The 22,332-nt window shown below is 46.4% G+C and overlaps 1 protein-coding gene and 1 long non-coding RNA gene across 2 annotated transcripts in view; one reads left to right on the forward strand and one right to left on the reverse strand.

Moving 5' to 3' along the window:
• Positions 1-20,254, forward strand: part of LOC306928248 (homeodomain-interacting protein kinase 1-like) — a 33,937-nt gene extending 13,683 nt beyond the window's left edge. The window contains 12 exon segments of the mRNA XM_079508216.1: positions 458-544; positions 936-1,120; positions 1,783-1,942; positions 3,264-3,453; positions 4,832-4,950; positions 7,529-7,663; positions 10,724-10,890; positions 13,289-13,363; positions 13,738-13,893; positions 14,418-14,686; positions 15,880-15,989; positions 16,780-20,254. Of these exon segments, the coding sequence (XP_079364342.1) occupies positions 458-544; positions 936-1,120; positions 1,783-1,942; positions 3,264-3,453; positions 4,832-4,950; positions 7,529-7,663; positions 10,724-10,890; positions 13,289-13,363; positions 13,738-13,893; positions 14,418-14,686; positions 15,880-15,989; positions 16,780-17,463 (2,337 nt within the window). The 3' untranslated portion in view covers positions 17,464-20,254.
• On the reverse strand, positions 18,141-21,989 carry LOC306928250. Its single transcript, XR_013790661.1, has 2 exons — positions 21,898-21,989; positions 18,141-21,529 (listed from the first exon to the last, which is right to left on the reverse strand). It is a non-coding gene; the product is annotated as an uncharacterized lncRNA (long non-coding RNA).
• Positions 21,990-22,332: the final 343 nt, after the last annotated feature.

Below are 22,332 nucleotides of genomic sequence, written 5' to 3' on the forward strand. Positions count from 1 at the left end.
TACACAAACTAAATTCCCATTGACAATGAATGGAGAATTTACGTCATGTGTCTGAGCAAATAGTTTTTTTTGTCCTACACAAAAAAATTCGTCATATGTATCTGAGTAAATAGACATGTTACGTCATGATGAAAAAGCGCCCCTCACTTCACACAGGTCTGATTTAAAAAAAAATATCACACCCGTGTGAACTGAGTGGTGCAGTGACGTCACACACTAACCATAGCAACCGTGCTCATCTGTACGTGGCCCCACGTACAGGTACACACATACACAGATACAGACAAAGCTGGTTGTTGGAGTGGTTTGCACCACTCAAAAAAGCTAAATAAAGTATTGGCAAAGAATACTTTTATTTATACTAGCCTTTTGTACAGATATTTGTTGGGTTAAATATGTATGGTTTGTGGATAAATGCTGAAACCAGATGACCATAACTGTTGTCTGTGTGTTCCAGACGCCGTCGGAGCACGAGGTGGAGATGGGGATCAAGTCCAAGGAAGCCAGGAAGTACATCTTCAACTGTCTGGATGACATGATGCAGGTAGACTAGCTGTTCTTCCTATTGTGGAAGAAATGCTATTGTGCATGTCATCACCTGCACACCAGATTAGAGGAATTTTCAAAATATGGATGAAAAAAGAATATATGAAGAAGAAAGGCGTCCAAAGGCGCCATTGGCACTCTCGGCCACCAGGGGGAGGCGTCCAAAGGCGTCAGGTGGCACTGAGACAGTTAATTAACCCATGCTTCCACAGGTCAACCTGTCGTCTCACCTGGAGGGCACCTAAATGACCTTTAACCCATGCTTCCACAGGTCAACCTGTCGTCTCACCTGGAGGGCACCTAAATGACCTTTAACCCATGCTTCCACAGGTCAACCTGTCGTCTCACCTGGAGGGCACCTAAATGACCTTTAACCCATGCTTCCACAGGTCAACCTGTCGTCTCACCTGGAGGGCACTGAGATGTTGGCCGAGAAGGCCGACCGGCGCGAGTTCATAGACCTCCTGAAGCGGATGCTGCGATTGGACGCCGACAAAAGGATCACGCCCACCAAGACGCTGGGTCACCCCTTTGTCACAATGAGCCACCTCATGGACTACCCACACAGCTCTCAGTAAGTTACAGTCTGTGGTACGGCTGGGCAACTTTGACCATGGAGAGGGCCACTATATTTCCACAGTCACTCCAGAGGGCCACAGTGCATGTTACTGTCGTAGCAAAAATAGCCGATCTACAAGCTCAAAACGCGTCGCACTGCGGCGCGTTTTGAGCTTGTATATCGGCTATTTTTGCTATATTTGAATTGAAAACCCGATTTTTGTTGAAAAGTAACTTCTTTTATTGAATTTCAAATGCATTTAGTTATAGTTATGTTAACTTTATGAACTGTTAACATAACTACATTGGACACAAAGACAATAACATGTTACTACTAATCATTAAGTACTATAGTTATTTAATGCTAGTCATGAAGTAATTAAAGCGGGGTTGGAATTGTAACCGCTGAAATCAATACTATATCAGTATTCTGATATTAACCTGCGGGCGAAGGTGGGCCCCCCCTGGGCCGCCAGTTGCCCACCCCTGGTCTGTGGGGATTACTAATACGGTACAGCTCTCAGTAAGTCTGTGGGGATCACAGATATTTTGCAGTTAGTATCATCAGTAACACCCAATATAAGTTATTTCCAAAATGGCGTGTGTGCATATTAATGCATAGAGCCTCATTTGTATGTTCTCAGTGAAACAATGTCTCTCCTCTCTCCCTCCCTTCAGTGTGAAGTCGTGCTTCCAGAACATGGAGATCTGCAAACGCCGCAGCTCGGCCTACGACAGCAGCAAGGCCCTGTACTCCACCAACGCTGTGCCCAGCGCCGCCGCGGCATCCGGAAACCTCACGGTCACCTTCAGCAGCCAGCTCAACCAGCACAACCAGGTAACCTCTCTAACCCTAACCGCACATTTCTTATTTAGAAGTGCTGAAGGAATTTGCTGAAGGCACTCTGCGTCGCTGCACAAGTGACATCACTCATGCGACTACTCCATGTCACTCCTCTCGCTGTCACTCAAGTGACTACTGGCCAATCACAACGCGTCTTTTCCGGGACTTATGTTACGCACGCGGAAGCTGCTCATTGAAGGCAAATAATTTGCAAGGAATCTCGGGGGAAATTGTGCCTTCAATTGTGACACGCGCCTCAGAGCCGGAAAGGGCGTCTACGTATATATGTCTATGGTGTTAACCACCAGTCTGTCCCTCTGTACAGGGGCCTTCATCAGGGTGTTAACCACCAGTCTGTCCCTCTGTACAGGTGCCTTCGGCAGGGTGTTAACCACCAGTCTGTCCCTCTGTACAGGTGCCTTCATCAGGGTGTTAACCACCAGTCTGTCCCTCTGTACAGGTGCCTTCATCAGGGTGTTAACCTCCAGTCTGTCCCTCTGTACAGGGGCCTTCATCAGGGTGTTAACCACCAGTCTGTCCCTCTGTACAGGGGCCTTCATCAGGGTGTTAACCTCCAGTCTGTCCCTCTGTACAGGTGCCTTCATCAGGGTGTTAACCACCAGTCTGTCCCTCTGTACAGGTGCCTTCATCAGGGTGTTAACCACCAGTCTGTCCCTCTGTACAGGTGCCTTCGGCAGGGTGTTAACCACCAGTCTGTCCCTCTGTACAGGGGCCTTCATCAGGGTGTTAACCACCAGTCTGTCCCTCTGTACAGGGGCCTTCATCAGGGTGTTAACCTCCAGTCTGTCCCTCTGTACAGGTGCCTTCATCAGGGTGTTAACCACCAGTCTGTCCCTCTGTACAGGTGCCTTCATCAGGGTGTTAACCACCAGTCTGTCCCTCTGTACAGGGGCCTTCATCAGGGTGTTAACCTCCAGTCTGTCCCTCTGTACAGGTGCCTTCATCAGGGTGTTAACCACCAGTCTGTCCCTCTGTACAGGTGCCTTCATCAGGGTGTTAACCACCAGTCTGTCCCTCTGTACAGGTGCCTTCGGCAGGGTGTTAACCACCAGTCTGTCCCTCTGTACAGGTGCCTTCATCAGGGTGTTAACCACCAGTCTGTCCCTCTGTACAGGTGCCTTCATCAGGGTGTTAACCACCAGTCTGTCCCTCTGTACAGGGGCCTTCATCAGGGTGTTAACCACCAGTCTGTCCCTCTGTACAGGTGCCTTCGGCAGGGTGTTAACCACCAGTCTGTCCCTCTGTACAGGGGCCTTCATCAGGGTGTTAACCACCAGTCTGTCCCTCTGTACAGGTGCCTTCGGCAGGGGGAGCGGTGCCTCTGCTCAACTACCAGCCGGCGCTCTACCAGCAGGCCACCATCAACATCCCCGGGCTGGCCCAGCAGAGCGTCGTACCCATCCAGACGCGCGCCGCCGGCCTCTGTGCTCAGACGGAGCCCTTCCAGCAGACGCTCATAGTCTGTCCTCCTTCCACCATCCAAGGTGAGGGGAATAGTCTCATAGTCTGCCCTCCTTCCTCCATCCAAGGTGAGGGGAATAGTCTCATAGTCTGTCCTCCTTCCTCCATCCAAGGTGAGGGGAATAGTCTCATAGTCTGCCCTCCTTCCTCCATCCAAGGTGAGGGGAATAGTCTCATAGTCTGCCCTCCTTCCTCCATCCAAGGTGAGGGGAATAGTCTCATAGTCTGCCCTCCTTCCTCCATCCAAGGTGAGGGGAATAGTCTCATAGTCTGCCCTCCTTCCGCCATCCAAGGTGAGGGGAATAGTCTCATAGACTATTCCCCCTCTATTCCCCCCCATAGTTTAGACCTGGGAACGATTCTACAAATGTCTTCTGTTTCTATGTCGGTCATTCTCAAAACTATTCCATGTCAACTATTCCTATTCCACCCCCAAGATTATCTGTTTTTGGCCGCCGACCCCAATCTGGAAATATGTTGTTCCAGGGACCCTCCCAGTAGCAAAGATTTGAGTTGAAAACGTTGGCTCTGAAAGAATATATATTCAAAGATTTGCGCCACATTTTCACGATTTTTCAAAAATAGCGCTATGAACTTGTAGATCTGCTATTTTTCAATAGCTAAAGTATAACATAATGCTTTAAAACACCAAAAGGGGTTCCCGCCCAGAATGGGTTAATTTTGGACTGCCGCTTTTTCCACTTAGTTGGTTTCATGGTTTCTGAGTTCTGTTCCCAGTAGAACCTCCGTTAGTTGTTCTGTATCAGTTGCATAATTCATGATGTGAGGGGAATAGTCTCATAGTCTGCCCTCCTTCCGCCATCCAAGGTGAGGGGAATAGTCTCATAGTCTGCCCTCCTTCCACCATCCAAGGTGAGGGGAATAGTCTCATAGTCTGCCCTCCTTCCTCCATCCAAGGTGGGGGGAATAGTCTCATAGTCTGCCCTCCTTCCACCATCCAAGGTGAGGGGAATAGTCTCATAGTCTGCCCTCCTTCCTCCATCCAAGGTGGGGGGAATAGTCTCATAGTCTGCCCTCCTTCCTCCATCCAAGGTGAGGGGAATAGTCTCATAGTCTGCCCTCCCTCCCTCCCTCCCTCCCGCCCTCCACCATCCAAGGTGAGGGCTAAACGGTAAGGCATCTCAAGTAAGGCTGGCACCATTCTACATTTAAGTTCACCATTAATTGTCGGCAGGTATCGATACACTTTTAGACCGACATGTTTGTGCCATTATGGATGATTACATTTATGTCTTGATCGCCTCTTGTCTTGATTGTTTAAACATGACGTCATGATAAGCCCAAAGCTTATTGATACCGGGGACTCCATAAGCTTGTTTTTCCTGAGTATCTGTTATCGAGCTCCATCCCTAAATTGCCTTTGTGTTGGTTTTTCTCCAGGGCTGCAGTCCTCCAGTAAGAACTCCAGTTTCCCAGTGAGGATGGACAGCTCGGTGCCTGTAGTGCCCCAGAGCCAGTCCACGCAGTCCTTACAGATCCAGCCCAGCATGCTCGCACAGGTACGATCACTCATGGTACGATCGTTGTATGTTGTACCATACAACCCTGCCTGGGGTCGACGTCAGCATGAAGGGCATGCGGTCGCAACGGGTTCCTATAACGCCAATTTGTTTACATGGCTGCCAGTCTGACATCGAGTTCAGCGGTCAGTATCCAGAAATAACGCACCGATGAATTCAGTGTTTGACCAATCAGAATCAAGCATTTGACCCAGCCGTGTAATGATCATCAGTAATGGGTTGAGGCAGTGGGTGCTCAGCTTTGATTGGTTAAGGCAGTGGGTGCTCAGCTTTGATTGGTTGAGGCAGTGCAGGGTGCTCAGCTCTGATTGGTTGAGGCAGCTCAGCTTTGAAACTAACTTGACTCATAAACCAACTAAGTGGAAAAAGCGGCACTCCAAAATAAAAGACCAGCTCAGATGCAATTTCTCATGTTTTATTTGAGAACGCTGACGCGTTTCCACAAACGGCCTCTTTTCTGACGCGTTTCCACAAAAGGCCTCTTTTCTGCCATAAATGCGTCGACGTTCTCAAATAAACATGAGAAAATTGCATCTGAGCCAATCTTGCATCTTTAACCCGTTTAGACCTGGGAACGATTCTACAAATGTCTTCTGTTTCTATGTCGGTCATTCTCAAAACTATTCCATGTCAACTATTCCTATTCCACCCCCAAGATTATCTGTTTTTGGCCGCCGACCCCAATCTGGAAATATGTTGTTCCAGGGACCCTCCCAGTAGCAAAGATTTGAGTTGAAAACGTTGGCTCTGAAAGAATATATATTCAAAGATTTGCGCCACATTTTCACGATTTTTCAAAAATAGCGCTATGAACTTGTAGATCTGCTATTTTTCAATAGCTAAAGTATAACATAATGCTTTAAAACACCAAAAGGGGTTCCCGCCCAGAATGGGTTAATTTTGGACTGCCGCTTTTTCCACTTAGTTGGTTTCATGGTTTCTGAGTTCTGTTCCCAGTAGAACCTCCGTTAGTTGTTCTGTATCAGTTGCATAATTCATGATGTTGTACTGAAGGAAGTGACAATTTACAGTACGTGGCGCATGCATAAACCTTCCTTGATGATATTATATCTGCTTTCAGTGTTTATTTATGATGTATTTTCTCTATTATTAAGGTTATTTTTGCAGTCAGTTTGTATTGGTGGTGTGGAGGGGGGGCGAGACATGGCATTATGAGACATTATGTATTAATTGTGACAACCCTAAATCTCTGAAGGAATTCCATCAGTAACGTCTTCAGAGTGATGGATGGTTGCTCTGATCTTCCAACATGCATTTAGCGTGTAGTGTGTGCTCATCATATTGGAAAGAACAACACATTCTGCATTGCACATTTTGATGCAATTCACCAGTGGCGTGCACAGACATTTAGAGGGGCAGGTGCTCAAGTGAAAAAAGGGCACCTTGTGCAGCGCGTGGAACCGGCCGGTTGCCTTAATAGTGTGAGATTTATAGATTTTGGGGCCTAAATAATATATTAGAAGCTTTTTTATCAAGAAGGTCCACATAAGTACAGTGTACACTGTACTTTGTTTTTTGGCACATTGCCAAAAGGGCAGGGGGTGCTCTAGCACCCCCTAGTGTATCTGTGCATGCCACTGCAATTCACACGTCTTTCTCCTGGTGTGCAACGCTAACTAATCAGCAGTGGCGCCTAAATGGGTGTGGAAAAAATAAGGCACCGTTACGCCGGTGGAAAAAAAGTCTTAACAACTTAATTGTCAGTGAAAGCACCGAGCCCAACCCACGGACCAGGATCACATTGCAGTTAATAAGGCAGGAGGAATACTGATACATGCACAGGCTGTTTGGTTGAAGTGACATGTTGGTTTGCTTTGTTGGTTGAGTGAGTTTTATTATTTGTTGCAGGTGTGTTTTGTCACGACTTTGTTTCCAATGTGGTTCCGTTCATCGTCTCTGTCAGGGTGGAAACCTCATATGACCAAAACTGTTACTTTTTCAGGATAAAAAAAAAAAAAAGGCGAAATCTGAAAGCTCAAAAGTTATAAACAACAAACAAAAATGGAGATAAGAGGTTCCTGCCCAACAGCAGTGATATTGTACCCTACATATTCCAGGTGTCCAGACAGAGGAACGGAGGAACAGGAGGCCCGTCGTGCATCCGATTGACCTTTTCAATCCTTTTACTCGCCCTCTCTCAAATTCCAGCCTTTGATGGAGGATGATATGTATTGGTCCTCCAGCCCTAAGGAATTGCATTTTTAATGAATTGCATTTTTATAGCGCTTTTCCAAGTGCTCAAAGCGCTTTACAATGGTTCATTCATTCATACATTGGGAGGTGAAGCGGCGAACAGTCGACGCCAGCGTCCTCACTTCCCACATTCACACACCAATGGTGGCAAGCTCACACTGACCAACTCATTGGAGGCAATGTAGCGTTCAGTGTCTTGCCCAAGGACACTTCGACATGTAGACAGGAGGAGCCGGGATTCGAACCACCGACCCAGGGATCATTGGACGACCTGCTCTACCTCCTGAGTCACAGCCGCCCTAAACCATGTCTAACCATGTCTGCCCCTCCCCTCCATCCCCAGGGCTCCTGTACACCTCTGATGGTGGCCACCCTGCACCCTCCCCCAGCAGGCTTAGCTCCCCAGTACTCTCTACCCCTGGGCCTGGGGCCCGGGGTGGGTCGACCCACCCTCCTGGAGCACACAGCCACAGTGCTGGTAAACCAACCGATGACTTGTCCAGAGAGACTCCGCATTATACGCCGTTTATCTCTCTGTTATTATTTTCATTTTTTTAGAGCCCGGCCGATGACAGTTCTGGGTCTGACCAGTCCTAGACCAATGGTTCTCAACCTTTTCAGGTCACGACCCCCCCCCCCCCCCAAACCCATACCCTGATAAGCATTTAGAATTAGGTATTGAGTCATTACATGTAGTTTGTTTGACTCTTTTCTCACAGATAAATATTGTGAAAGTAGCAGATCTACTGCCCTCTTTCTTATATCATTGGACAATTTGGCCAATGTTTGACAAGTTTTAATAGTTTCATTTCTATTTTTATATGTATTATTTTTGTCACTTTACTGTTACCCCCCCCCCCCCCCCCCCCCCCCCCACACACACATACTAAATATGTATAAATAATCTCACATGGGGACCCCAGGGTCCTGATCCACAGGTTGAGAACCACTGTCCTAGACCACCGATTACTGATTGTTTTGACCCATATTTGTCGAAAAAGTGCAACACAACTTAACCCAACTAAACACGTGTTTTTTGGACAAAAAAAAATAAACGCAAACTTACGTTATTTTATTTACTTAAGCCTGATTAAAATTGCCCAAAGAACAAGCTCACATCATGTGTTGTGAGCTTGTAGATTAGATTTTTTTTTGTCAAAAAAATCAAATAACCGGTCTGGCAGATATATGGGTCTGGTTCTAATACAATTAAAGGGATTGTGACATTAAAAAAATCTTTTTTTATTAACATTTAACAAAAATTAACATTTTTTAGCTCAATTCCACCCAAAAAACATGAACTTTAAAGGACCACTTTTCAACCTATCTTCATATAATAGGTCCTCACTAGTAATCATGATAAAGTGGCAAAAAATAAATCTACTCAGTCTGTGTCTCATAGGAGGGCTGTGGGCAGTTCAGAAACCCGTCCACCAGTGACATCATAGTTAGGCAGATTTATTTTTAAACAAGATTGTTTTACAAAAATGTTTAGATTTTCATTATCGTGACGATAACGATGGTTTCCATTTTCGCATTGCAACTTTTCATGACTAGAAAGCCTGCAGTTTCTATTAGCTTGGATTCCCCATCGATGATGTCACTGGTGCACGGGTGTCTGAACTGCCCACAGCCCTCCTATGAGACACAGACTGTGCCATTTTATCATGATTATTAGTGAGGACCTATTATATGAAGATAGGTTGAAAAGTGGTGAAGTGGTCCTTTAACATTCAGTAGATTTTCTGTGGTCTGGGGGTTTCTGGCTCAAACAAGTGCTCTGATTTGCCTGTGGACTGATTTGTGGACTGTTACATCATGTAACAGTCCACAAATCCCATATATTACACAATAATTTGCCAGCAGATGCAGATTTTGCCTGTTTTCATTGCAGCTTAAAAGGCTTCAGAACACACAGAGAAAACCCCCAGACCACAGAAAATCCACTGAATGTTTAAAGTTCAAATAAATTCATAAAAATAAATGAGAATTAATGTCATGAACCCTTTAACACTAACAACACCATCTCTCTCTTCACCGTCCTCTACTTCCACCATTCTCTCCTCGTGCCAAACTACACTTCTTCGATTTCCCACATCTTATGTTACGCCTCACTTCTATCCTGCCCTTTCCTGCCTCATATATATATATATATATAGTATTTTGTACATGTCACATTAGGTTTAGGTTTATTTATTTAGCATGTAGTACAAAAAATAGACAATAACATATCAAAGAACAAAAATACAATGCGAGGAAAGGAAGAATCCTTTCCTGTATGGAAGAGGTCATTGATTAAGCAGATTAAAAGTTCATTAAGAACAACACAAAAGTCTACAAGTTGGCAAAGGGAGCAGCTGTGCAATAAAGAAATAAAAACACAGACTGCACAAAAAAGGGAAATAAATAATACAACAAACACCCAAAAGAAAATATAACACATCAATCATGGTATATTTCATAGTAGCTCTAAAATATAACTTGAGATTTCACTCACATGAATATAGAATTATATCTTTATACATGAATATGTACATACAAAGAATTCATATTTCGACACGTTTTGTTGGATGTCTTTACCGTTGTCCCGTTTCCATCCATCCCCAACCATAGGGTTCTGCTGAAGGCATGGAGACCTATAGGGTTCTGCTGAAGGCATGGAGAGCATGTGTGGATGACTTGCTCTGTTGCTCTGCTTGCAGCCTCTTCATTGTTCTGCTCTAGACTCCTTTTTTTCCCCCCTTGGTTTCAGTGTGAAGAAGATTGCGGAGCAACTGAAGCACATTTTAGAACCACTCACTCTGACCTTTTGGGTGTTTTCAAGACATATCTTTTCTTTTATTTCTGTCCCCAAGATATGCAGCATGCCATTTCTCCCCCAGACAGTGTGGGGGCCCAACAACAACAACGACTATAGCCAGGCTAATCTCTTCTCTTTTGAACAGGCTCCACGGTGTTGTTGCCTACACTCGTCTTCACCCGAGCCGACCGCTCTGCATGGGGTCACGTGGTTGTAGATCTGTTGCAGGGCAACCTTGCTCTGCATGGGGTCACGTGGTTGTAGATCTGTTGCAGGGCAACCTTGCTCTGCATGGGGTCACGTGGTTGTAGATCTGTTGCAGGGCTACCTGGCTCTGCATGGGGTCACGTGGTTGTAGATCTGTTGCAGGGCTTCCTTGCTCTGCATGGGGTCACGTGGTTGTAGATCTGTTGCAGGGCTACCTGGCTCTGCATGGGGTCACGTGGTTGTAGATCTGTTGCAGGGCTACCGTGCTCTAATAAAGGAATGGCTTTGGGCAAAAAAACAAAACAAAGGCTGCTCTCTTTTCTTAATCCTTTTTGCTTCTTGTGCGCTTCCTGCTGCTAGTAGAGAAAGGTTTGGCCGTTGGCTCGTCTCTGTCTCTCTTCCTCATTTCATTGGCATGGCTCGACTTGCCTGGCCCGTTCCAGCAGTGGGGATTGTTCATGATGATGATGTTGTTGGGTAGAGGTTAGTGTTACTCCATATTGAAGTCTGTTCTTCCTCCGCCTCCCTCAGCAGGCCTGGCCCGGCGGCACCCAGCAGATCCTCATCCCCTCGTCGTGGCAGCAGGTCCCGGGCGTGGCCATCCATAGCTCCGCCCACCAGTCGGCCGCCGTCGCCGAGTCGCCCCTGGAGACGACGCGCCAGTCGGACGCCGGCGTTCTGCAGGCACACAGCTGGAGGTGAGTCCACTCGCCATTAATACCATCCGTCTATAAATGCACCACGTCTCTGTACCTCTGTAAATCCACGTAACTCGTGAAACCGTTCGCCCCACCGACGTCAAATTCGACACCTGCGTTCCACACCCCCGCAGGGAGTCCAATGTCGAGTCCGCCGGATCGCCGGTTGGCCAGAACCAGCACAAAAGCCTCTGCTCCGGACCGGTTGTCCAGAACCAGCACAAAAGCCTCTGCTCCGGACCGGTTGTCCAGAACCAGCACAAAAGCCTCTGCTCCGGGCTCCGGACACGCGTTCTAAAATGACACGGATGCTTTCCTGGTTTTGACGTGTTAAGAAGGCAGACACACATCTGACCACAGTAGTTTAATGTCACCACTAAAACCCTAATATAGGGTTGACCACCGGGGGTATCCAGGGGGTATCCAGGGGTCTGTGCTTGGTCCCCTCCTCTTTGAAACCCTAATATACTTGGTTGACCGGGGGTATCCAGGGGTCTGTGCTTGGTCCCCCCCCTCTTTTCTGTCATATCGCCAGATCCAATAGCTCGATAGCTTTTAAGATTAAATAGTCAAAAGTCAAAGTCATACGATTTGTCACACACGTTACCGCAGTGAAATTTGTTCTCCGCATTTGACCCATCTCTTGGAACGGTGAGCCGCAGCCAAGGAGCGGTGAGCTGCAGCCGTGCCGCGCTCGGGAATCATTTGATTAGTAGATTTGACCCCCCACTCCAACCCATTGATGCCGAGTGCCAAGCAGGGAGGCATTGGGTGCCATTTTTACATGACCCGGATCGAACCCCCGACCTCCCAGTTTCAGGGCGGACACTCTAACCACAAGGCCACTGTCTGGTCTACTTTACAAATAGTATTCTCAGAGATGGGTTACATTTATTTAGTTGTGTTGTGGGCCCTTATTATATCTCAAATAATGTCAAGAGTAGGAAAGGATTGTTGCATTATTTGGTACATAATGTGTGTAGGCATAGGAGTAAAGGCTTTCTGAACCCATAGGGAAGCAATCTGAGAACCCATTGGCAAAAACAAAGGAATAACGGCGCTCTCCTTTTTACTTGATGTCAGTCAACAGTCTGTCTAACGGGGTTAAGTAATCCTAGCTCTGATGTCAGTCAACAGTCTGTCTAACGGGGTTAAGTAATCCTAGCTCTGATGTCAGTCAACAGTCTGTCTAACGGGGTTAAGTAATCCTAGCTCTGATGTCAGTCAACAGTCTGTCTAACGGGGTTAAGTAATCCTAGCTCAACAGTCTGTCTAACGGGGGTTAAGTAATCCTAGCTCAACAGTCTGTCTAACGGGGTTAAGTAATCCTAGCTCAACAGTCTGTCTAACGGGGTTAAGTAATCCTAGGGTTAGGGTCAGTCAACAGTCTGTCTAACGGGGTTAAGTAATCCTAGCTCTGATGTCAGTCAACAGTCTGTCTAACGGGGTTAAGTAATCCTAGCTCTGATGTCCGTCAACAGTCTGTCTAACGGGGTTAAGTAATCAGTCAACAGTCTGTCTAACGTGGTTAAGTAATCCTAGCTCTGCTAAACAGGACTTAGCAGAGCTAGTTGTCCCTAAGCCGTTAGCTCAGTTCCCAGCAGATGCACGCACATTCCGGGGGCGGGGTGGGGGGGGGGGGGGGGGGTGGATTGTGTTGCATTGGAATGCTTGACAATGATATGTACAGATGCATAATAATCTCACCACCACAAGCAGACGTTTATGCAAATATCATATGACTGCAATTACAGTGTCAGAATTCCATCATAGATTTAGGTCATTGCCCCAGGCATGGATGAGGACGATGCACATGTCAATCAAAGACATAACAATGTTGCACGCACACGCACACACACAACACGCATACTAGTGTTATTGTGGTGTTCCCCCAGTGCGTGTAGAGGAGTTCTATACAATGTGCCACTATCACTGCATGATGCTGTCATCATCACCTTATGCTGCCTGGTGTCCTAAAACTATGTTTATATTAAAGGATCACCATTAGAGACACATGGATGAGTCTTCATGAGGTCCTGAATGAAGCAAATTAACTGAAAATACTAATTAAAATGAACACAAAAAACAAATTCACATTATTAAATCAAATCTAGCAGTAAACAAATACACAAATCACAGTTATGTACTTGACAAATGAGCAATGTATCTCTTGATATATATGTTTTTACTATGACATCATTGGCTAAAATGCATTCCTCGCGTATTTAGGGATTTAGTCACGTTACATAGCACCCCCAACACACCGCACGTGCACGCGTGCACGCACGCACGCACGCAGAGCAGCATTGAGTGGTTTTGGTGTGTACATTAGCAGAGCTCAGTTAAACCAATCTGTCAGCTGGTGGTGACGCTCACGTGATGTGACATTTGCCCTCAGCAGGAGCACCAACCAGGCCAGGTCTCTGCCGGAGAGGAAGAAGGTCAAGGCCAGGCGAGGAGAAAGCAAAAACAGGTTGGTACGACTACGAGCCTGGTGCTTTCACCAAAATGGCTACTTCAGTTCAGGAAGAAAACAAGGCCAAAATAATTGGCCTTATTTTATTGTCATATTTTACCAGCTGCTCGCACGCACACTAGTGGGTTGTTGCTGGCTGAAATGCTATCCCATTGGCTGAGAGAGGCAAAAAATTGCTTACACAGCAGCTGGTAAAAATATATATCTCATTCCATTTGTACACTCTCAAGAGGGACACCTTTTTTAAGGGTCCATTTAGAACCTCCTCATGGTCAAGCTCTGTTTGGTGACTTAAAAAAGTGCACACTAGTGCTTGATATAAAACAGAGAACTCCTCACCGACCGTTTGTTTTCCTGTCACCCTTCTCCAGGGGGATGTCCACAGCGTCGCTGCTGGGCCCGCCCACCTGCAGCGCCACCCTATCACAGCCCATCGTCATCTCGGACACGCCCAGCCCGGCGGTCAGCATCATCACCATCCACAGCGACACTGACACGGAGGACGAGCCCAAGTTCCACCCCAGCAGGTCAGTACCAGAGCCGTTAATACATTCCATTCCACAGGACGCCTTTTGACGTCTGTCCCATATGGCATAGATTTCCATGGACGCCTTAAAAAAAAAAAAAAAATGTTGTTTTAAAACTGCTCTAATCCGGTGTGCAAGTGACGACATGCCCATGATGTGCACAATGGATTTAAATTTTCTTTCTTTTTTTATAATGGGCTTTTTGGCACATAATCAACACCTCCGGTGGCACTGAATGAGAATAACACACTCAATTACATTGGTTTAGTTTTAGCTTCATTTAGTCGAGGTTGAAACACTTGAAAGGTGTCGCTTTGCGCCGCGTTGTGGGCTTGTACTGTAGATCTGCTATTTTCACTAGTTGGGGTCCCAGGCAAACGTCTCTTAAGCTCTCTTGTGTGGTCACTGGCTTAAAAAGTTTGGCAACCACTGTTAATACCATGTGCAATCCACTGACATTGTTTCTTCTGTGTGTGTGTGTGTGTGTGTGTGCGTGTGCTCATGTGTGTGTCCGTGCGCTGCAGTGTGGGCCTGAGCCAGCGCACCAACGTGATCAGCTGCGTGACCCTCCACGACTCGGACTCGTCCAACGCCAGCCCGCTGACCCCGCTGCCCTCCTCCCGCCCCCAACACCACCACCCCAACCACCTGCCGGTCAGCGCCATGCCCACGCGCCACCAGGCCAAGTCCCTGGCGGTGGTGGCACCGTCGGTCAAAGCCCACCACCAGGGGGCGGCGGCGGACAGGGGCGGCGGCTCGGCCTCCAGCAGCCGCTTGCGCCTGGTCGACACCTGTGAGTATATCTGGCTGGGTAGTAGTTAATGCAGCAGTTAATTGAACTAATCGATTTAATCGTTTATTGATTATCGATTTTTACCAGAAAAGAATCAATCTTGGAGCAATTTTTTGCTCCAAGATTTTTAGTTTTTTGTTAAAAAAAAACAAAACAGAAACCAGCCCAATTGTTCAGGAAATGAAAAAAACTAAATTTTCAGGAAATTGGGGGCGGGGGGGGGGGGGGGGATTTTTAAACGAAGCAATACTGCCTCATCAAAGTTGGTATTGTGATTGTATCTATCGTCAGATAAGTGTCATTACACCACTTTACCCAAATTCAGCGGAGTGGAGTTTTGAAGGTTTTGTCCGTCGTTGATAAAAACTCTAGGTGTGAGACCGCATGGCCACCCGGACCTCTAGTAGCAGGAAAAAGCCGATCTAGAAGCTCACAGAGTGTTGCTTGTCACTGCGTTGTGTGCTTGTAGATCTGCTATTTTAATGACGGGACCGAAATAGGGGGACGCCTGTTTGAAAGTTGTAGCCCTTTTTTAGTTTTTTTGCTCCATGTCAGTAACTCTAATCTCTAGTTCCAATAATTGGATGAATGAGGTTGGATGTGATGGTCTGTGTTTGTTCCCTCCACAGTGATGAATGAGGTTGGATGTGATGGTCTGTGTTTGTTCCCTCCACAGTGATGAATGAGGTTGGATGTGATGGTCTGTGTTTGTTCCCTCCACAGTGATGAATGAGGTTGGATGTGATGGTCTGTGTTTGTTCCCTCCACAGTGATGAATGAGGTTGGATGTGATGGTCTGTGTGTGTTCCCTCCACAGTGATGAATGAGGTTGGATGTGATGGTCTGTGTGTGTTCCCTCCACAGTGATGAATGAGGTTGGATGTGATGGTCTGTGTTTGTTCCCTCCACAGTGATGAATGAGGTTGGATGTGATGGTCTGTGTGTGTTCCCTCCACAGTGATGAATGAGGTTGGATGTGATGGTCTGTGTGTGTTCCCTCCACAGTGATGAATGAGGTTGGATGTGATGGTCTGTGTTTGTTCCCTCCACAGTGATGAATGAGGTTGGATGTGATGGTCTGTGTTTGTTCCCTCCACAGTGATGAATGAGGTTGGATGTGATGGTCTGTGTGTGTTCCCTCCACAGTGATGAATGAGGTTGGATGTGATGGTCTGTGTTTGTTCCCTCCACAGTAAGCTACATGAAGCCAAAGCGATCGTCCAGGCAGCCCTGCAGCTCTGGGGAGAGCATGGAGCGGCAGAGACTGGTGCCCAGTCAGTCTCACCCCTTAAACCTCAGCCAGGTAAGAACCATCAAGAGACCAAGAACAAGCTTTCCTTGCTTTGGGGTTTCATCTTGTGCCCTGCTGTGTGTAACGACGAGGCCTATAGCTGCCACTACCATGAATTAATGTTGCATGAAGAGTTCCTACGATAGAAGGATGAAGCAGTCGCAATGTGGATTTATTTATTCAAACGGAAAGATGTTTTGACAAGCAACGCTTTCTTCGGGGTCATGCAAGGCCGAGTTTGTTTGTTTGTGGAAAGGCTGTTTTATGTTTGATAAAAGTCCACATTGCACGGAGGCTACGAGTGTGACTGCTTCGTATGTTTCAACTTGAACTCTTCACCGTAGTCTACTACGACATCGGTGTGCACTCCTCCCTTTGGGACTGATTCACTAATGACATTTACACCCAGGTCTAAATATAGTGACTAAAGGAGGGTGTATTTTCCATAAGCAAAACCCAACATGCAGTTCATGTAGGGGTGCGTACTGTATGTCCTTGATATGTGCGAATGAGAAAGAAGTTCATTTATATAGAGTTCAACCTCATGACCAATAAAACTTGGAATAGACTTTATATAAGCCCTTTCTACTGAACAATCGCTCACTTAACGTAGCTCAGAGCCGTAGAAGGAGATAGTGACGACACGCTTTGATCTCTATGGGCTATAGTTCCAAACATTGGAACTATCCCATTGAGATAGAATGAGCACTTCCGCATTCCATTGTTACAATGAGTCGTCACTCTCACAGATCACGTTGCCGTAGTATCCGAAAATAAATTGTATGCGTGTGTTTCCTCCCAGGTGCAGCCCGTGGTGTCCTCGTCTCAGGAGCTTCGCCACTCCCACCACCACGGCGTCTCCTCTGGCTCCTCCTCCCTGCGTCGCCAGCAGACCTTCCCCCCGACGGCATCGGCAGCCGCGGCGGCTGCAGCCGCCTCCGCCATCGCCGCCTCCCACCACCACTACAACTTCCAGGAGGTGTCGGCCCTGGCCTCCTCAGTGGGCCCCGGGGTGGTGGGCCCCCACCACCACCACCACCACCTCCCCGCCACCGTGGGGCCCGGGGGGGGCCTCTACACCGCCACGTACCCGGCCTCGGCCGCCCTCTCCTCGGCCTCGCAGGCCATGGAGCACCTGCTGGGCCGTGGGGGCCCCGTGGGGGGTGGGGGCCACCACCACCACCACGCCGTCGCTCACATCCACGGACACTCGCCCTCCTCCGCCTACGCCGCCGCGTACGCCGCCGCCTCCTCGTCGTCTTCCTCGTCCTCCTCGTCCTCCCGGAGGGACTCGTCCGGACGGAAGGACCCCTCGTCCTCCGTCTCGGTGGCGGGGGGCCTGCTGCACGGCCTGCCCGCCGCCTACCACCAGCACCAGTTCGCCACCGTGGGCTCGCCCTACGTCAGCGTGACGCCGCGAGCCGCTGAGGCTTACGGTGCCTACCAGCTCAGCCCGAGGCGTCTGACGCAGTACCCCTACCTCTAGATGCCGTGGCGGGGGGAGGGGTACTGACGCAGTACCCCTACCTGTAGATATAGATGCCGGGGCAGGGGGAGGGGTGCTAACGCAGTACCCCTACCTGTAGATACCAGAGGGGTAGGGGTACTAACGTAGTACTCCTAACTATATAGATACAAAGGGGTAGAGGGTGCTGACGCAGTACCTATAGATGACAGAGCCACCACCACTAGTCACAGTTAGTTAGTTGGGGTTGGGACACCCGGAACCCGGTTCTTTTCAGACCCGGTTGGTTCAGTTAGTTGGGGTTGGGAAACCCGGAACCCGGTTCTTTTCAGACCCGGCTGGTTCAGACATTGAAGAACCCAGGAATTAGGTTTTTAAACCGTTTTTATTTGTATCACACTGACTATTACCAGTATTTCTCAAACATTTTAATTTCACTCTGAGGGTCTACAGATGGACCCAGATGGACCCGTGAGGGTCCATCTGGTTCCATTTGTACTCTGAGTTACAGTCCCGTGAGGGTCCATTTGGAACCCCCCTGTATGAGTAGTTAAAGGGAACTGGTAAGGAATAGGAATCGTTACAATCCTAAGGGATCCCAACCCTAGTCACAATGATGGCTCACACATTTTACCCACTTAAATCCCCGCCGGGATTAATTCATTTATTTATCGCGCATTGCCATGGTTTTTCCCCAGTTTCAACCCTTATTTTGAAGAGCCAAATATCCGTAACCGGATGTTACGATGATGTGTGTGTGTGTGAAAAAAAACGAGTATCACAGCGCCGGCTGTCGGCCGTTGGAAAAACCTCGTTTTGACCAGAAACGACATTCATGGCGCCGATTTGGAGATGAAATCCATTGAAAGCAGCACATCGAACGCACGTAGATGCGTGCGCAACTTAAGATGGCACGGTGCTCCAGCGTCGCACTCGACACTAGCATGCAGACGGACGGGACTCAGGCTGTCGACTCGATCGGATCAAAACATGGATTAATTAAATAAAAAACCCTTATCACATAAGTCACGAGATCGGAGACTAAAGCTTATTGGCGTGATCTACGGGAACGGCGGGGAATGCGTTAAAGGAAATACCCCCCCCCTGTGTGTCGTCTATTGCAACGAGGGGACTTTTAGACATTTGACCGGAGCAATTATGGCACGATTTTTAAAGATGGTCACATGTTTTCATCATCGCTGGGTTTTTAAAACTGAGACAGTGTTTTAACTTCCGGCTAGTTTTAGTTGCTCCTTTTTCTTTTTGGACTATTTTAACGTTCTGTGATGAAATTTTAGTATTATTTGATATTTTATCATCCTTTTTCTTTTTAGGGAATCACGTCTTCTCGTTTATTCGACCCTATATTTGATCCCTTATGTTATTCAGATGTAGTGTAAAAAAAAACCTATATTATGACACATTCTGTTTGTTATGTTGGGGGCGTTGTTGTCGAAGAGAGAGAGACGATTTCTCCTACTTCCTCGTAAAAAGCTCTGCCGTGACACGTTGGGTTAAACCTAGGAGCCTAGCACACACGGCTAGTCCATAGCTAGGAGCCTAGCACACACGGCTAGTCCATAGCTAGGAGCCTAGCACACGCGGCTAGTCCATAGCTAGGAGCCTAGCACACACGGCTAGTCGATAGCTAGGAGCCTAGCACACACGGCTAGTCCATAGCTAGGAGCCTAGCACACACGGCTAGTCCATAGCTAGGAGCCTAGCACACACAGCTAGTCCATAGCTAGGAGCCTAGCACACACGGCTAGTCCATAGCTAGGAGCCTAGCACACACGGCTAGTCCATAGCTAGGAGCCTAGCACACACGGCTAGTCCATAGCTAGGAGCCTAGCACACATGGCTAGTCGATAGCTAGGAGCCTAGCACACACGGCTAGTCCATAGCTAGGAGCCTAGCACACACGGCTAGTCGATAGCTAGGAGCCTAGCACACATGGCTAGTCGATAGCTAGGAGCCTAGCACACACGGCTAGTCGATAGCTAGGAGCCTAGCACACATGGCTAGTCGATAGCTAGGAGCCTAGCACACGCGGCTAGTCGATAGCTACCAAACAAAGAGGGTTTCAGGTCCTTTTGTGTTCGTCGTCTTATTGTTAACAAAAGTTAGTTAATTCACACTAATCCACTGATTATTCCCTGTGTGTGTGTGTGTGTGTGTGTGCTTTGGATAAAATAATGTTTATGACTAATGGCTTAAATACCCACGTTTTGTTTTTCTTCTCCATTTTATTTTATTCTGCATAAATTATGTTTTGTGGACGGGTGTGAGGTGTTGCAGAGGAAGGTTTTGGTTGTCGCACGCTGAAGTAATTCTAAAGATGTTCTATAAAGAGTTTCTGTTTAAGTCGAGGAAGGTTTCGCTAAGCTGTGATGGAATCATGTATTAATTTAAAATGCACGTTACGTTTTCAAACACATTTTTACTTTTGTCGCGACGGCGGTGTTTTTTTTTACTTTAAAAGACGCCGCCGTCCTCATGCAATAGTAACGTTTTAAACTTTCAACTGTGAGTGTTGAATGTAATTAAGTTTGATGATGATGGAACATTTATAAACTTTTTGTCCACTTGTTAGGAAATGAAATGATTTGAAAAAGAAGAAGAAGAAGAAAAAGGACTTTGATGTGGCTTATATAACACACAAATAGTTTGTCTGTTGTGTCGGATGGAAGAGTATATCACATCTGCAAGTTGTACACATTAATGAACTTTATTATTATTAATATTATTATTATTTAGCTTTTGATTAGGGATCTGAAAAAAAAACAATAAACCGAAGGGAGTGAGCCACCCCTGAGCTGTTGAAATGCACATACTAATTATTTTGACATGCAACTTCATGTCTTGTCTGATGAGATGTGACTATATCGACAGTTACTACCAATCACTATAGCATAGTGTGGCATTTTGATGGTGTTTGAAATGTTGTCCGACCTGCTTGGTTAGGACGTACCGTACCTCTCTTTAACGTTGGTGAGCTGTGTCACCACCAACCATCCACGTACCGTACCGCTCTGTTAACGTTGGTGAGCTGTCACCACCAACCATCCATGTACCGTACCTCTCTTTAACGTTGGTGAGCTGTGTCACCACCAACCATCCATGTACCGTACCGCTCTGTTAACGTTGGTGAGCTGTCACCACCAACCATCCATGTACCGTACCTCTGTTAACGTTGGTGAGCTGTGTCACCACCAACCATCCACACTGTGTATACTAACTATAACATAATACAGTTAGTTTGAAAACCCGATACCAAGCTTCATTAATTATAAGACCATTATTAAAACCCATTTTGGTCGGGAACCCCCTTTTGGTGTTTTAAACATCATGTTATGCTTTAGCTGTTGAAAAATAGCAGATCTACAAGCTCATAGGTCTGCTTGTACGTCTGCTATTTTTGAAAAAAAGTTTTTTCTTTTTATATATTTTTCAAGTACTGTCACTGTACAAGCATTTGTACGCTCTGGAGGGACCCCCCCCCCCCTCCCCTTCCTGAAGAACCACTGCTATATCAAACTTTCAACAAAAACAAACTCAATGTATTAAAAAAAACATTATTTTAAAAATGGTCACCGGAAACATTGATGTTAAAATATTCTGAAATGTTCACTGGAAACATTGATTGATTAAAAATACTCAAATAAGAAGCCTGCAAAAATAATTATGGTTTTGAATGGAGGATGTTAGTGAAAGTGTCATCATAACCGATTGATATTTTAACATGTACACACTTTGCACTGTATGATATATCTATATATATACAGTTTGTACAATTGGTGTGCAGACCAGTTCCCGAGTGGAGTTGACACCGTAGAGGGAAACGACTGTGAGAACACTGAACTCGGCACGTTTAAATACAAACGCTTTCAAAGTGATGTAATTCAAGGAGCCTGAGCTGATGGAGTCACGTCTATAAATTAAATCCCCATCATCATGTTATAATATGCAAATGAGACCTTGGTTACTTTAGAACCCTTTGGTGTTGTGTTGATAATCAGTTTGTGTTTAAATGTCTGGATATTTAACCGTTTATGTGTTTTCATTTTGACATGGTTTAGTAGAGAGGCTGTCTGATATAGAACTAATTCATTTTGACATGGTTTAGTAGAGAGGCTGTCTGATATAGAACTAATTCATTTTGACATGGTTTAGTAGAGAGGCTGTCTGATATAGAACTAATTCATTTTGACATGGTTTAGTAGAGAGGCTGTCTGATATAGAACTAATTCATTTTGACATGGTTTAGTAGAGAGGCTGTCTGATATAGAACTAATTCATTTTGACATGGTTTAGTAGAGAGGCTGTCTGATATAGAACTAATGGTTTAGTAGAGAGGCTGTCTGATATAGAACTAATTCATTTTGACATGGTTTAGTAGAGAGGCTGTCTGATATAGAACTAATGGTTTAGTAGAGAGGCTGTCTGATATAGAACTAAGTCTGATATAGAACTAATTCAGGGAAAGATGTTTCGGCTCAAATAATTCACTATCACTGTTTTCAATAAAAAAAATAACCTCAAGTCCAACAACACCGGTGGCTGTTTTATTCCTCTGAATATGCACGTTTTAGTCCTGAATATGCATGCGTTCTACGTTTGGTAACACGTTCTATTCATCCCATTTGTATAATGTGTTAAACATTCTTATAATGCATTACAAGTATGGCAGTATCATGGTTGGCATGTCGGTGGCATGGTCAGTAGCTCAGTATCATGGTTGGCATGTCGGTGGCATGGTCAGTAGCTCAGTATCATGGTTGGCATGTCAGTGGCATGGTCAGTAGCTCAGTATCATGGTTGGCATGTCGGTGGCATGTCAGTATCATGGTTGGCATGTCAGTGGCATGGTCAGTAGCTCAGTATCATGGT

The sequence above is a fragment of the Electrona antarctica genome (assembly GCF_951216825.1).
Source record: "Electrona antarctica genome assembly, chromosome: 8".
NCBI classification, from domain to species: Eukaryota; Metazoa; Chordata; class Actinopteri; order Myctophiformes; family Myctophidae; genus Electrona; species Electrona antarctica.